The sequence below is a fragment of the Mobula birostris genome, chromosome 9, assembly GCF_030028105.1.
Source record: "Mobula birostris isolate sMobBir1 chromosome 9, sMobBir1.hap1, whole genome shotgun sequence".
Lineage (NCBI taxonomy): Eukaryota > Metazoa > Chordata > Chondrichthyes > Myliobatiformes > Myliobatidae > Mobula > Mobula birostris.
The window spans coordinates 113910095-113926035 of record NC_092378.1 but is presented as its reverse complement, the minus strand read 5'-3'; the positions used below and the strand labels follow the sequence as shown (position 1 = coordinate 113926035).

The 15941-nt window shown below is 39.6% G+C and overlaps 1 protein-coding gene across 1 annotated transcript in view; it reads left to right on the top strand.

Moving 5' to 3' along the window:
• The first annotated feature begins 254 nt into the window (after window positions 1–254).
• tex2l (testis expressed 2, like) overlaps window positions 255–15941 on the top strand; it is a 72625-nt gene continuing 56938 nt past the window's right edge. The window contains exons 1-3 of the mRNA XM_072267306.1: window positions 255–1685; window positions 13503–13703; window positions 15189–15522. Coding sequence (XP_072123407.1) covers window positions 255–1685; window positions 13503–13703; window positions 15189–15522 — 1966 coding nt within the window. The remainder of the gene's footprint in view (window positions 1686–13502; window positions 13704–15188; window positions 15523–15941) is intronic.

Genomic DNA, 15941 nt, shown 5'->3' with positions numbered 1-15941 from the left:
TAGATAGCTGTCTGAATATCAGATAGCTGGCATGGTTGCGCCATCCCTGAATTAGAAGGCCTGAGGTTTAAGACTCACGCCCCAATATTTCATTATGTGACTGATGTCAAATTTTGTGTAATTATACTTCCATGAAACTTGGATGTTTTATAATATTAAAGGTGGTATTAAAACATAATTTCTTATTTCTATTGTTATAACATCTATTGTAATTTCCTTTGCAGAAAGATTAATCAATCGCTAAGCTGCAAGTAATGGCAGATCTAGGAGAGGAGAAGCAGGAAATGTTGTCAAGCTCTTCAACTGTATCCAAAGTGGAAGAAAATGTTCAAAGGCAACACAAAAAACCTATTGTTTCCCAGGGCGAGGGCATTGTCATCCATTTAACGTCACCAACAAACAGTGAGCACTGGGTAAATTTAGGAGAAAATGAAACAACCTCTTCAAAAGCTGGAGAGAATGTTGGAAGAAGTCTAGCAGTGGATAAAGAAGGAATATCAGAACTGAATATTCCCTTTTCTGACGAGTGCCTAAACTTACCGTTGCCAGCTTCATCCCTGCCTTCTTCCCCTTCTGTTTCTGGATTTTTAGGTGAATTATTTTTCCCATTGGTATCATCCCCTATGTCATCTTCATCAAACTCCTACAGTTCCTCAGAATCAACACCTTTCATGAGCCTAGTTAAATCTCTGTCTGCAGAAACTGAATCCAGAGATACATCTTCCCTGAAACCGAAGCCTTTGCTAAGCCTTGTTAAGTCTATCTCCACTGAAATTTCACGCCACGAGCCCGAGGTTGCACAATCAAAATCAGACTCAAGGCTAAACATGCATCTTTGGCGCCAGTTAACGCAGCACAAGGGAAGAAATGATGATTCAAAAACAGCTCCACCATCACCTCTGCTTTCACCCACTGAGTGTAAAATCAGTTTTTTCAAAGTCCCTGAAGTAGAAGCCAAACTGGAAGACACAAAAAGAAAACTTTCAGAGGCTATACAAGAGCCTTTGAATATGTTAAGCAAGATGATAGGAGATGATAGTGCTGGAAGCCCCAAATTTCGACCATCACCATCAAATACGTGTAGTGCTAACTCCTTCTGTGATGCCGGACCTGAACATTGTAGCAATGATACAGGTAGTAAGAATGCAAGATCTGGGCTTGAGAAGTTCAGAATGGAGATACTTAAATCAGAAAAGAAAGAGAGTGAAAGACCACCTAATGCACAGAGTTCTCCAGGAAAGCATGCAAAAGGAAAGCAGAAGAAACAATGTCTATCCTTTACTCAGAGTGATGGGGACAACAATGGCACTAGGTATGAGATATGCTCATGTGGAGATGTGTTACAAATTATCGAAACAAAGCCCAGTCAAGATAATACGTTGTGCAGTCATGAACCAATGTTTCCCTACTCAGACAGAACCTTGACTCCACAGTCTTCTCCAAAAGTGCCAAGTAAAACTCTGATATGTTTTGCCACTCTTGCTTACAGCTATTTTGTATTGCCATTGCCATCGTTCTTCTCTGGCCTCTACTTAGGACTTGCCTGCGGATTTATGATTGGCCTGCTAGTTATCTCCCTGCACACACCTAGGACCTTGCAAGCCACCCATGTAGACCTCCAGAGTTATGAAAATCTCCAATCCGGAAACATAATTAGGGAACCCAAGGACCCTGAAGTGGTGAAGGTAAACAGTTATTTTTGATCTTTGTCTAATCTGGATTTTAACATAGCAAAAAAAAAAGATTTTCTTCCACTAGTGGAAGCACTGTTTGATTCATATGCATGATCGTATAATCATATTATCTTGAGCCTTTCATTATAAGACCATAAGACGTAGGAACAGAGTTAGGCCAGTCAGCCCATCGAGTCTGCTCTGCCATTCCATAACAGATGATCCTGAATCTCACTAAACCTCATACACCTTCCCTCTCACCATATCCTTTGATGCCCTGACCGATCAGGAAGCTATCAACTTCCACTCTATATGCAACAGATTTGATTGAAATCGCAGAGACATTTTTAGTGTACCATAAATAAAATAGGTACAAGAAAGCAAATATCAGGGCAATGTTTAAGAAAATGCATTCTCTATTATTTTGTGGTATATATTCAGGCAATTTCAATTGTTTGACTATCTGAATTTAATTGTTTTTTACTTGGCAAAAAAGTAGAGTCAACTAAAATGCCTGTGAAAGAATCTGAGTATGTCTTCCAATCATTTATTCAAATTTCATTTATCATTTTTAGGTATGTGAATTTATTTATTTGTTTATTCAACTGGGACCCGAGTTGTGCAAAACAAAAATCAGTCTCAAACTGCTAATGAGGTGCTACATATGTCAAACAAGTACTGTATTGCTATTAACCGTTTCTTCTGCTGGTCTTAAAAGAAATCCAAATTCTTTTTGTATATATATTTTGCAATTGTACAGTTGAAGTTGAATTACTCTGGTATAAATATGCTTGGTAACAATCTCACCAGGACCTCTCCTAGGTAAACAATGACCATTCATTGAATTGAATAGCAAATGTGATCCATTCATTGTTTCTGTCAATGTGATAATAGCACCATAATATGTGTGCTTTCAACATAAAATAATAGCTATGGATAGTTAAACACGTTTAAAGACCTAACATTACCCTAAATAATTTCTTCTTATTTCATTGTTGAACAAAGAATGGGCATTTTGTTGTTGGCACAAGGAGGCAGGAGAGTAGCTGTTCCATTTGCTAAGGATATTCTTCTGTCCCATAGTTTGGAAAATCTCTTACAACATGTAAAAATGGCTTGAATTTAAAATGTAATACTATATTCCATGAATAATTAGAAACTTTGGGGTCATGTATTTGCATTATTGATAGAATTGTTGAAGTCGCACGGTCTATTCTGCGGATGGTTCAAGGGCGCAAGAAATAAAAGATGCAAGAGAGAAGTGGAGAAAAGATGTGGACTTATGGAGTTTACTGTCAATACTGATGCTAAAACTGTGTATTACATAAGAATTTGCATCTCACTGGGGAACAAGATGAGATTGATTTTCTCTACCAGGACCCACATTTGCACAATACACCTCTATCTATCCTTTCTATATCAGTTATGGCATTGTATTCATCAAAATGAAATATTAATTCTTTCTCTTTCAGTCTCCATTTCTGTCTGTCTGTTCTCTACTTTTCCTTTTTCTCTCTACAAATACTGAGTATTTCCAGTCATTTCATTTATGCTATGGTGTAGTGCTTTGCTAGTGCAAACTTAAATTAATTCCACTCCTCTCAGTCCTCCACTGCCCCGTATCCTTGTATCTTCTCGTACTTTAAATATTTTTTACACCTTAAAGCCTATAATAGACTCCACCTTAGTTAGCAGTTATGGAAAAGCAGTTCATATCAATAGAATGTAATCCTTTCAAAGACATGATCAATGAAATTAGGTCCATTGAATTTATAACCAATAGAGGCAGGAAGTGATTAATGGTGTTCATCGCTTAATTTGTGTAAGCAAGAGCATTTCTGGGAATGAAAGGGGTAAAATATTCTGAAATAATGATATTCTGCTTTGAATTCACTTTCTGACCTGTACTTTGACTTGTTTACTGATACCTTGCCAGAACTTTGAAAATATGATTATAGTTTTGTTAGGCAGGTAATTAAGATCAAGATTCAAGTGTATTTATCATGTGGACATCAAAACATACAGTGAAATGTGTCGTTTGTATTTACAACCAACGCACCCGAGGGTGTGCAGGGTGCAGCCTGCAAGTGTCGCCACACATTCTGACGCCAACATAACATGTCCATGATGTTCAGGGACCGACACAGAACACAAGCAACGAAACAGCAACAGCAAAACAAGCCCCATTCCTCCCTCCCACCCACACACACACACAGTCCTCTAACTCCAAGGACTTGTTTATTCAATCATGCCATGCTCTACGGTCAATCCTTATATTTATGTACAGTGCTACTGATAAGTACTATCTAATTTAGCTTATTGGATTTAATCCAGCGAGACCATTGAATCCACATAAAGATGCTGATCATCATCTAAGTGGCAGAGTAACTGGAGATGCATTTGCTTTCCCTTTTGCTCAGGAAATCAGATTCCGCTCTCTCCCATTTGCTCAGGAAATCAGATTCCACTCTCTCTAGAGGGAAATGCACACACTGAAAAACACAGAGAATCATACATCTCAAATGTCTGACATGTGTGCTCTATTTCAGCCAAAATTCCTCCTTGCTCAATTGCAAATGTTGTGCAGGGTGTTCTGGTTATTTCTGAATTACAGAGCTGGTTGGCAACAGCTCTTGCTTTCATTCTATCCCTGAATTTTCTCAGCTGTTTTTACTTTGCTGCAATAAAAGAGGGCACAGCCTATACAAATGTACATGCCTGGACTTAAAGGTGAAAATGGATAACCTATTTATAAATCCAGATGCCACTGGATATAATCAAAATAGAAATTCAGGGGGATGAATAATAGAAGAATAATATAGAGAGTAAAAAAAAATCAAAGCTGGGGAAGAATATAACCAAAGCAAGTGATGTGGGAAAATAGTTTTATCAAAAAGAAATGAGGCTTTGTATTCAGCAAATACTGGAGTCAACAAAATATGCCCATGAAAAGATCTGAGTGTGTCTTCCACTCATGTATTCGTACTTCATTTGTCAATAATATCAGTTGGTTTACAACTAAAGAGCAGGCTGGAAGCCATTATAATATCAGATTAATTGCAAAGCCTGTCAAATCACAGCAGGATTCATTTCCTAATTCCAGTTAATTGGCTCAGTACCTGAAGCTTACTGAATGGGTAAAGATCAGTAAGTGTGGAGGGACGAAAGTAAATGTATAGAACATTGTGACTCACATAAACAATTTCACAACAAGGAAAATAATTGACACAAATATCACATATTTTCAGAATAATGAAATGTTAGATACCTGGGTACAAACAATATCTGAGCTTCCTTACTCAGGGTTTTATTTGACATCTGTTTATTTGCCCATCAATGAGACTACAAATGAAACATATTAATTATTAATACTCTTCCCTTTCAATCACTTCAATATGACAGCTTAGTGAGTTAATCAAGGATTTAGCTTTGTTTATATCATAAGACATAGGTGCAGAATTAGGCCATTCAGCCCATTGAATTTGGTCTTCCATTAAATCATGGTCCTCTCAATCCCATTTCCTACCTTCTCCCCGAAACCTTTGACATCCTAACTAGTCAAGAATCTGATACTGCACGATATCGGCTGCAGTCAAGAAACAGCCCATCCTGGTGCATTTCAAATTATGGTCAGAGACCTCAACAAGGCTTGTTTGAAGAAAACCCTGCCCAGTTATCACCAGCATGTAACCTGTAGCACCAGGGGTCCCAACATACTAGATCACTGCTACACTGAGATAAGGAATGCCTACTGTTCCTTGCCCAGACTGCCTTTTCGTAAATTGGATCACTTGGCCATGCTCCTCCTCTGGAACCTTGCTTCTGCCTGTATGCCAGTTGGAGGAGGAGGAACAATTACAAGATTGCTTTGAGTCAGAGGACTTGGCCGTGTTCAAGCACTCATCTAGAGATCTGAGTGAATATACCAGGGTTGTAACGGACTTTATTAGAACAGCTGTAGACGAAAGTGCCTCTACTAAATCATTCAGAGTCTTCCCCAATCAGAAACCCTGAATGAACGATGAGATCTGAAATTAGCCGAGGGCCAGATCAGATGCATTGAAATCTGGAGACCAATGCTACAAGAGGTGCAGGTATGATTTCCAGAAAGCCATCTCATGGGCAAAGTGGAGATTCCAGACCAAACTTGATCAGCTAGGAATGATCAACAGCTGTAACCTCCTATGAAGTTAAATCTAGAAACATGGGGGGATGGCAGGGCTTCACTTCCAGGTGAGCTTAATGCCTTCTATGCTCGCTTTGGCCATCAGAACATAGAGGAACCATTGTGAACTCCTTCATCTCCTGATGATTCTTTGATCTCGGTATCTGAAGCTGACATGTGGGCTGCCTTCGGGAAGGTGAATCTGAGGAAATCATCTGGACCAGATGAGGTACCTGTCCATGTCCTAAAGATTTGTGCTGACCAACTAGCCGGGGTCTTCACTCATATCTTTAATCTCTTGATTCTGCAGTATGTGATATCCACCTGCTTCAAGCAGGCTTCAATTATACCAGTTCCCAAGAACGGCATGGTGATCTGCTTCAGTGATTATCATCCAATAGCATTTACATCCATTGTGATTAGAGCCTGGTGATGAAACGTATCGGCTCCTGCCTGAGAGGCAACTTGGATCTGCTCCAATTTGCCTAACAGAGCAACAGGTCCACAGCAGATGCTATCTCATTGGCTTTTCAAACAACCCTGGAACATCTGGACAGTAAAGGTGCATACATCAGGATGCTTGTTATTGATTACAGCTCAGCATTTAATACCATAATTCCCTCAAAACTAATCAGTAAACTCCAAGACCTGGGTCTCAATACCCCCTTGCGCAAATGGATCCCGGATCCCAGTCAGTTCAAATTGGCAAAATCATCTCCTCCACGATCCCCATCATCATAGGTGGACCACAGGGCTGTGTGTGTAGTCTCCAGCTCTACCTGCTTTACACCTATGACTGTGTGGCTAAACACAGCTTCAACACCATATTTAAGTTTGCTGATGACACCACTGTTGTGGGCCGTATCAAAGATGGTGATGAATCAGCATACAGGAGGGAGACTGAAAATCTGGTCAAGTGGTGTCATAACAACCACCTCCCACTCAGTGTCAGCAAGACCAAGGAAATGATTGTAGACTTCAGGAGAGGGAAAGCAGAGGTCCATGAGCCAGTCCTCATCGGAGGAAAGAGGTAGAGAGGGTTAGCAACTTTAAATTCCTCAACGTTACTATTTCAGAGGACCTGTTCTGGACTCAGCATGCAAATGCAATTGCAAAGACAGCACGGCAGTGTCTCTACTTCCTTAGGAGTGCGTGGAGATTTGATATGTTATCAAAAACTCTGGCAAACTTCTAAGATATGTAGTGGAGAGTGTATTGACTGGCTTCATCACAGCCTGTTATGGAAGTACCAATGGCTTTGAATGGAAAATCCTACAAAAAGTAGAGGATTCAGGTAGTAAATCCCTCCCAAACATGAAATGCTGTCATAGGGAAGCAGCATTCATCATCAGAGATGCTCACCACTCAGGCCATGTTCTTTCCTCACTGCTGCCATCAGGTAGAAGGCACAAGAGCTTCAGGACCCGCACCACCAGGTTCAGGAACAGTTACTACCCCTTAGCATCAGGCTCTTGAACAAAAGGGAAAATCGACTTTCATTTGCCCATCCATTGAGATAGTCCCACAACCAATGATCACACTTTAAGGACTCTTTATCTTGTTATTTCATGTTCTCATTACTTATTGCTTTTTATTTATATTTGCATTTGCACAGTATGTCTTCTGATTGATCTTTCATTGATCCTGTTATAGTTATGTCAGGGCACTGGAGCAGGGATCCATTCGCAGACCCAGTACTGTGCACACAGTGATATTAATTGAGTAACAAATCCCGAGGTGCAAACAAAGTCGGCGTCAAAGTTCAGGCAGAGATCAAGATATCCAGAGAAATCAAAAACCCAGAATTGGGAAACAGGCAGAGTCAATATTCAGACAGAGAGTACAGATACCAATGCTGGAAAGGCTCAGGAAGATTCACTGGCACAATCTGGCAACAAACAGGTGAAAACACAGGACTAAAATACACTGAGCAATAAACAGAGAGGCAGATGATGATAGGCAGAGCACAATGAGACAGAAGTGGCAGCAAAACAGGTGATAATGAGAAACAGGTGAGAGGCAGAGTACTCAGTAATACAGGAGCCAGAGTATAGCAGGAGCAGGGACAGGAGCACATGGCAATACAAAACCACAGAGTGACGGCTAGGGGGGGAAACACACAAAAAGACAAAGTTCAACTGGAGGTACTGACAAATTACTATTCTATAGATTTGCTGAGTATGCCCATAGAAAAATAAATCTCAGGATTGTATGTGGTGAGATATATGTACTCCGATAATAAAATTTATTTTGAAGTTTGAACTCCACTTTAAATATACCCAGTGACTTGGCATCCACAGCCAACTCTGCAAATGTATTCCACAGATTCACCGTCTTCTAGCTGAAGGAATTTCTCCTCATCTCTTTTCTAAATGGTTGTCCTTTTATTGTGAGGTTACGTCCCTTGTACTAGATTCTTCCACGACTGGAAACATCCTCTCCACATCCACTCTATCCAAGCCTTTCAATATTTGGTAGGTTTTAGTGATATACCCTTTCATCCTTCTAAACTGCAGCGAATACAGGTTAGAAGTCATCAAACACTCCTTATATGTTAACCCTTTCATCTCCAGGATTATTCTCATAAACCTCTGGGCCCTCTCCAAACCCAGCATGGCCTTCCATAGATATGGGACCCAAAGCTACATTTTTACATATATCCATAGTTTCAAGCTCAAGGTCAAGTTTACTGTACATATACGGTATACAACCACATAAAACACAGTGCTCCTGCAGAAAGTTGTTAGAATGGGGGTGCAAAGCCTTGCATACCTCAACTACTCTCTAGTGCACATCAATGGTTCTGCCATGGAGAGTGAAGAGCTTGCTTACTGTTTACCTGTGCTGTGGTTTACTACATGTATTTTGAATTATACTTTATTAATTTATTTATAATATACTATTTTGGTTTATGAGCTGTGTGTGATATACATTGTGTGGGTGCACTGTGGTCTGGAGGAACTTTGTTTTGTTTGGTTGTATATATGTACAGGTGTGGTGCGTGACCAAGTAGTTGGGGTGTTGGACTAGCGATCTGAAGGTGTGAGTTCGAGCCCCAGCCGAGGCCTTCTTGTGGAGTGAGGAGATTGAACTTTGTACTGTGCAATGGGGAGTGGCTGATTACTGTTTACTTTCTGGTGGACTTCACCCTAGGGTCTTACAAGAAGTGGCTAGTGAGATAGTTGATGCATTGCTTTTAATTCTTCAAAAATTTCTTGATTTGCAGAAGGTCCCATTTGATCAGAAACAGCAAATGTATCTCTTATTCAAAAAGGGATCCAGAAATTACAGACCAGTGAGCATAATATTTTTTGAAAGGAAAATGCTATAAGCTATAGTGAAAGATTTTATAGCAGAGCACGTAGCAAAAAAAAATTGTTCTTGTTGAACTCTTTGTGGAATTAACATAAATTGTGGATAAAGGGTGTGCTATGCTTAGATTTCCAGAGGCATTAATAAGATGCCACATCAACCATTATTGTTGGAAATAAAAACTCATGGCATAGGAGATAACACTGGTCTGGATAGAAGATTGGCTGCCAAGCTGGAAACAGGGAATAAGCAAAAATAGGGGTTTTTCTCATCTCTTTACAAGTCATACAAATGAATGAAGGAATGAAAGGGATGTTTGCTCAATTTGCTGAAGGTGCTAAGGGAGATAGGTAGGAAAATAGCCGATGTCAAGGACATAAGGTTGTTACGCTGGGGTACAGAGAGGTTAAGTGATTGGGTAAAGATCTGGGAAAAGCAGTACAATATTGGAAAATGTGAATTTGTCCATGTTGGCAGGAAAATTAAAGATGATGAGCTTACTATCTAAATGGTTAACAATTGCAGAGTCAGATTTAGCGGGGTATATCAAGCAAATAGAAAAGCTAATTGAATGTTATTCTTTATTGCTAGGGAAATCGATTACAAAAGTAGGGAGTTTGTTTTATGCTTCAGTTGTACAGACATTGGTGAGACCACATCAAGTGTGTCACAGGCTTCTTTGCTAAGGAAGGATTTTGAGGTCATGGAAGCAGTTTAGGGAAGGTTTGGAATTTCTGGAATGGTGGGTGCCTTATGAGGAAAGGATGGACAGGCAAGGTTTGTACAGTGTTTCTGGAGTTTAGAAAAGTGAAAGGAGCTTGAAACATACAAACTCATGAGAGCTTTTAATATGGCGGATATGCAATGCAAGTTTACCCTTTGGGAAGAATCAGGAACTGAGGATCACTGTTTTAAAAGAACTGGATTAAGAGATGAGGTACTAAAAACAGAATCTTAGAATATTTTTAAGACAGAGATACAAGGTCAGTTTATGATCCTTTGTGTCTTGCTGGTGTTCCCATATTCCTGCTGTTTATGTCATTTTAAAGGTGGCCAAGGTTAGAATGCAGATGGGTCAAGCAGTGGGTAACATCAAGAAAGCTTGGTGAGTTAATATAATCATTCTCACAGATTACTTCCTTGTTACAACAATGAAAGTCGTGGCAGCACCCAACAGAATATTCCAATCCTTTCCTTTATTCTCTCTCACATGCTTAACAATTCCACTTTGTCACTCATCTGCACAGAGACAACTAACCCATCAGCACATAAATTGGTGGAAACCAGAATATCCTTGGATTATCATGTGTAAGTTCTGGTCATGATGCTACAGGAAGAATGTAATTGAGTTAGGGAGGGTGCAGGAAAGGTTCACAGTGCTTTGCTAGGACTTCGAGGACTTGAGTTACAAAGAGAGATTGGAAAGGCTCTGACAGTTTACACCAGAGCAAAGGAGGCTGAGTGGCGAACATATAGAGGTTACAAATATGTGGAGCAAAGACAGGGTAGATAGTCACTGTCTTTATCCCAAGGTAGGGGAGTCTAAAGCAAGAGTGCATAGCTTTAAGGATAGAGGGGAAATATTTATATTTTTCATACAAAGGATGACGGATATACGGAATAAGCTGATAAAGGAAGTGGTACGTGTAGGTATAATTACAATATTTAAAATTAATTTGGACAGGTACATGGATGATAAAGGTTTAGAGGGATATGGGCCATAACAAGGCAAATGGGAATAGCATAGGTAGGCACTTTGATCAGCATGAATAAGATGAGCCAAAGGCCCTGTTTTCATGCTTTATAACTCTATTACTCTATGACCCAGAAGTAGCTCATAACATCGCAGAGAGAACATGCAAACTGCACCGAAACAATCCCATTGGATTGTGAGACAACATCAGGATATGGGTGCATCACTGTGCCAGCTGAATATTGCTTGAGCAGGTCACCAGAAGAGAATAAAATGCTCTATCAGGTATTGGATGTGAAACAAATCAAACGGGTTCCTATGCTCTTCCCATTGTCTTCTCAAGTATTTGTAGATCTGCATTCACCTATACAAATGAAACACTACCCAATTTACTGGCAGTAATTATGTGGCAATGGGCTATTTAATTAACCTACTTAATAGTAATTAACCTACTTCAGTTTCTGCTCTACAGTAGCCACAGCTGGAAAACAATGTCTGTAACTATTCTGGATCACCATGGTACTGTGTGAAGTTTTGAAGTAGAGCTTTAATCCACAATCTTTTTAGAGTCTAGGCTGCTATCTGACAGAATAGGGACAAGCTGACAGAATTCAGGCTATTAAATATAACTAGACCTACCTGTCAAATGGGGCCTACCCCAAACTCCAAGCACGTATTTTAATATATAGTTAGTTGCTTTGGATAAGGTGTGATTAGTTCAGCTGTAAATTTGCCACAAAGTCAATTCGCACCATTTTATGAACGTTTCAGTAACATCCGTGAGTGTAGTAGAAAATCATTTCAAATGATTAAATAAAAAGCCAGAGAGATTTTCCTTTCAATCATCAAGTTGAATTTTACCATAAAATCATAGCTCACTTTACTGAAACAATTCAACCTAGTGTTATTTTTTAATATAAGGATACAAGTTGAGCTGTTGATGAATCAAAAAATTCTTCACAGCAATCTGTTCTGCAACACGATCCTAATCCAAGATCTCCCTCAATATGCTGTGTGCAGATTCCAAGAGAGAAAAAAAATGTCCTTGGCAAGCACTTTGAAATTAATTGAAAACACTTAAACTTAATAAGGCAGAGATAACTTTAAAGCTTTGAACTTCCAATCTTACAGTTTTCCTTTTAAGGAGATCTTTATAAAAAGGAAAGTTCTGCTTTAATCATCCGTATCCACTGTTAACTGATTTCCTGGGAAATGTTTAATTTGTAGCATTGAAAAAGTGCAGAAGAAGCTGTTTTGCTGTTGATATTGCTGAGGATGTGGGGATGGAGAAGGGACGAAACAGGAGTGCATGAGAATAGATAAGGCCACAGATATAGAAAAGCAGAGGGAGCCAGTAGTCCTCTGCCTTTATAGCATACTGGTAGCCTCACTGTAACTCTGTTGGGAGTAGGGAAAAATTGCATTCAAGCCAAAAATTTCAGTGGTCTTTATTTTGAATGGACCTGCTGACTATTTCTTCAGAACCTGATACATTGAGAAAAGGTACCAGTTATTGCTGTAAATGTCACTGTGATGCTGAGGTTAATAGGGTGGATGGTTCCGAAGAATGAGCACCATATGGGTGGACTATCCAGGTCCACCATACTGGTGCCATGTCCAAGAAAGATCGGCGACACCTCTACTTACTCAGGAAGCTAAAGAAACCTGGCATGTCCCCATTGACTTGCCATTTTTTATCAATGCACCATAGAAAGAATCCTGTGCAGAATGGCCCACAGTCAATGAATACTACTGAAGCAAAGCCATCATTGTAACATCGGAAACATGGTACCTAATTTGCACACAGTAGGGGTCAACAAAATCACTAAGGCGATTGTCTGCTGTATTAATGGGATGGAGAAAAATACTAGTCAGGACACCAACAAAACACTCTTTTTAAATAGTGTCCGTCCAAAAATCTGGAAAAGATCTTTTTTAACTGTTTGTTGGTGCCTAGAACCATACAGTACTCACCCAGCACTGTGCTGGAGCATCAATTTGAGTACCTGTGTTTAATTTTTGTTTTGGAATGAAACTGAAACAACGGACATGCATTCACTATCAATAAACCACAGCCAACTCCAGAAACACCAGTACCTTATATTTTCAGTCTTGAAATTGTTGCTAATATTAATGCAGTAATGCTCTGGTCATTAAATTCTGTCTATCTGTTTAATTGATAACCTCAAATATTGTTTAAATGTAAAGAATTACAGATTGGGTCCAGAGACACAGAACCAAAAGATGCAAAAACCAGTCTCTGTTGTGTTTCCATGTAAGCTCAATATCCCTTACTTTAGTTATTTTTAACTGTATTTTAATAAACCAGTACTCTGACTCTTCTATGATCTTATATTGGGACCATTTCCAAAACCAAATTAAGTAGTTTCAGTCCTTTAGATTTTTATCAGGTTTAACTGATGGCACAATTTTGATTTCACCCAGATGGCTTCAAATAAAGGATAGTGTAAAAACCTGTAGCTCATAATGAACAAAAGATCTATCTGACAACCAAAATATGACTAACATAGGAATTGATTGGTAATCATGTGTTTTTCTAAGTCTCAAAGACAATTTTGTCCTAGATAAAAAAAAAAGACAAATTTCTTGCAGATTTCACAGGTGGGCTGACCATCTGTCTGTTTCTTCTATATTGCAGGGCTGGATGAATGAAATCTATAACTACAATCCTGACACCTACCATCCATCCCTGACGTTTTCGGTCTTTGTGACACTAGAGGGTACTGCACTGAAACTCTCGTATCCAAGAAGCAACATTCCTCGGCGAGCAACCTTTGATGAAGGCAAGCATGATGTGATTTTCATCAGCCATCGATCCTGTGACCTTGCTGATAGCAAGGTAAGTGAGAATTTACCTGGATGTGCTCAGAGTTTTTCTTTCTTTCAACTTACTGCCTTCGATACTTCAAAAATCATGGTGTATTACTGTATTTTTCCTTAGTACTATCAATAAGCATCCTATTTTCTGGAGAATCTTATCACTTTAGTCCATTAAAGCCAGAAATTATGGTGTTACATTGAATTTCTGCTCATTTGACTGATTAATCCATGCCTATGTTTTAACAATATACACACCAGTCGCAGCCTCCCCTCATTTAAATCCATCAACAATAATACCAATTTCGTTTTCTCACACACATATCTGTTTCCCTTAAACACATCAATGCTAGTTAATATATCATCTGATATATTGACCCTGTTTCTCCTTCCACAGATGCTGCCTGACCTGCCGAGTCCTTTCAGCATTGTCTGCCACTCTCAGTGATTTCTGCAACTATACTCTCACAAACCTTTGCTCCTGCACCCTCACGAGAGGGGGCGAGTCCTTTATTCCGTATCATCTCTCCTCACTTCTTCCTAACAAGTGTCACTTCACATTTCTCTAACCAAATCCTTTGTTCAACCAGTTGAATCTGATAGATTTTGTCACACCTAAGCAATGAAAGGACCACTGGTGTCCCAATAATTTCCCCATGTTTTGGGAAAGGCTGGATAGAGCCTCCCAAAACTTAGTAACTTCCCACATGGTAGCAGCCCCGGGAACTTCATCTCATTGTTTTGTAGTCAAAGTCTGACGTGATATGAACCTCCATCAAACCCATGCAAGGAAGCCTCCATTCCCATTTCACAAACAAGAGAAAATCTACAGATGCGTGAAATCCAAGTAACACACACATACAATGTTGGAGGGACTCTGCAGGCCACGCAGCATCAATCGATGAAATGTTCTGCCAAAGGGTCTCGGCCCAAAATGTCCACTGTATCGTTTTCCATCGATGCGGCCTGGCCTGCAGAGTTCCTCCAGCACTTTACATGTTGCTCCATCCCCATTTCTTAGTTTCCCGGTGATTTCTGAATTACCATGGGACTTTCTTGCAGCTACATTATCTGAATCTGAACTGGCGTAGTCCTGCTGTTAGGTGCATGTTTAGGATAATGAGTAATTAGTGTCCACTGACATTTTCACATTTGGAAGAGACTGTTGGCTGTTTCCCCGGAGGGAAAGCAGTAATTAATCTTGGTGAGTTTGAGCAGCAGTCTAGGTCTATTATTAGCTTTGTGGATGTTTTATTATGAAACTGGTAACTATTGAATAACAGGTGTATAGATGGCCAATTTATTAGGTACACCTATACACCTGCTTGTTGTTGCAAATATCTAATTAGTTATCACATGGCAGCAACTCAATGCATCAAAGCATGTAGACATGGTTAAGAGGTTCTATTCTCATTCAGACCAAACATCAGAATGGAGAAGAAATGTGATCTAAGTGACTTTGATCGTGTGTTTGTGTGTTTATAAATAAATCTTCTTTTGTCTTAAGATTTTCCTTGTCCCACCTGGCCTTGCAAAGAAGAGAATGTGGAATAAGAAATATCCCATCTGTATTTTCCTCAGTGAATCTGAGACCTACAAATCCAAATGTTCGGGAGATAGAAAAATGAAGAATGAAATAGATATTGAAGATACAGAAATCACACAACAGAGTCTGACAACAGAGTTCCAGATGAGAGCTCTCAGAGAAGGCAGGGAAAACACACTCTTCCTCTTTGGAAGAACAGGAAGAGAAAAAGAAGAATGGTTTAGATATTTCCTTCTGGCGTCTAGAGTACAATCCGAGGACAGACTGAACCACAGCAGAGGTAGTGCAAAACCTGGTAATAAAACTTGCATTAATTATGACTTAGATAGCTAGATACTTTATTGATCCCGAAAGAAACTACAGAGTCACAGTAGCATTACAAATACTCAGATATAAAGAGTAGAAAAAAAGTAGAAAGAATTTAAAACAAATAAAGTTCCCTCAAACAGTCTAACAGGAAGGGTCATCAGTTCCCCGACTGTAGGTTGACTCATTATAGAGCCTAATGGTCGAGGGTAAGAATGACCTCATATAGTGCTCTTGGGAGCAATGCAGGTGACTTTGTCTGTTACTAAAAGTGCTCCTCTGTTCAGCCAAGGTGGCATGCAGAGGGTGAGAAACGTTGTCCAGAATTGTCAGGATTTTCCGTGGGGTCCTTTGTTCTACCACAGCCTCCAGTGTGTCCAGTTTGATACCTATAACAGATCCAGCCTT